This window comes from Penaeus monodon, chromosome 30, assembly GCF_015228065.2.
Source record: "Penaeus monodon isolate SGIC_2016 chromosome 30, NSTDA_Pmon_1, whole genome shotgun sequence".
Lineage (NCBI taxonomy): Eukaryota > Metazoa > Arthropoda > Malacostraca > Decapoda > Penaeidae > Penaeus > Penaeus monodon.
In genome coordinates this window covers 11,041,296-11,042,071 of record NC_051415.1, presented here as the reverse complement: position 1 = coordinate 11,042,071, position 776 = coordinate 11,041,296, and the positions used below count along the sequence as shown (strand labels likewise).

Sequence of the window (776 nt, the reverse complement as noted above, 5' to 3'; positions counted from 1 at the left end):
TTAGAGTGAAAAGGACGAAGTATATTTGCAGGGCGGTCCATATAGCACAAGTTTCCATAGCTTGTCTTATTGACTTCCCAACTGGCAAAGAATCGACGCTTCTTCTTCTTAAACTTACGTGTAATATCATCTTGTCCAAAGGCGGTTCGGGAAGGCGGTGGGTGGCGGTTTCGCCCGGCACTGAGGGAGCAGGGGGCGGGAAGAAGCGCTCGGATCCCGACAAAACTTCTTCTGGAGGCAGGAGCGAGGGAATGGTAAGAGGTCGGCTGGCGGACGGGGGGCACCGCCGGTCACCCTTCTGCAGGTGGCCCAAGAACCGCGCCGTTCGAGCTAAGGGTAGTTGCGAGTTCAGTGAAGATCTTCCTTCTGTTTGAAAATCACTGGAAATTTGGCTTGTTTGGCGGTATTCAGATCTGCTAAGGGGCAGGATTAATGATGAAATCTGGCTTTAAACGTTCTCCTGTTGACCGCGCACATAACAAAATTACATACCTACATACTAAAGCCCTATCCTATGATTCGAACGCAGCCACACTCACGAGAAGCATTTATCTTTTCATTTTTGCCCACAGGTGTTACTAATGAGTACGGCATGCGTTAACGATCAGCTGTAAGGGAGGCGATAACATGGCGAGATATCATCATTCATAATCATGAGCTGGGAAGGCAATGGGACAGAACGACGATTCAAATATGTGGGAGCAACACGACAAATTAGCGGATTCGGTTAAAGATGCATTTTCAAGGTGAAATTGCTTTCGTCCGGGATAAGAGGT

The 776-nt window shown here is 48.5% G+C and overlaps 1 protein-coding gene across 1 annotated transcript in view; it reads right to left on the bottom strand.

Annotated features, from left to right (window-relative positions):
• LOC119592513 (cubilin-like) overlaps nucleotides 1-276 on the bottom strand; it is a 16,106-nt gene extending 15,830 nt beyond the window's left edge. The window contains exon 1 of the mRNA XM_037941363.1: nucleotides 119-276. Coding sequence (XP_037797291.1) covers nucleotides 119-130 — 12 coding nt within the window. The 5' untranslated portion in view covers nucleotides 131-276. The remainder of the gene's footprint in view (nucleotides 1-118) is intronic.
• Between the last annotated feature and the right edge of the window lie 500 nt (nucleotides 277-776).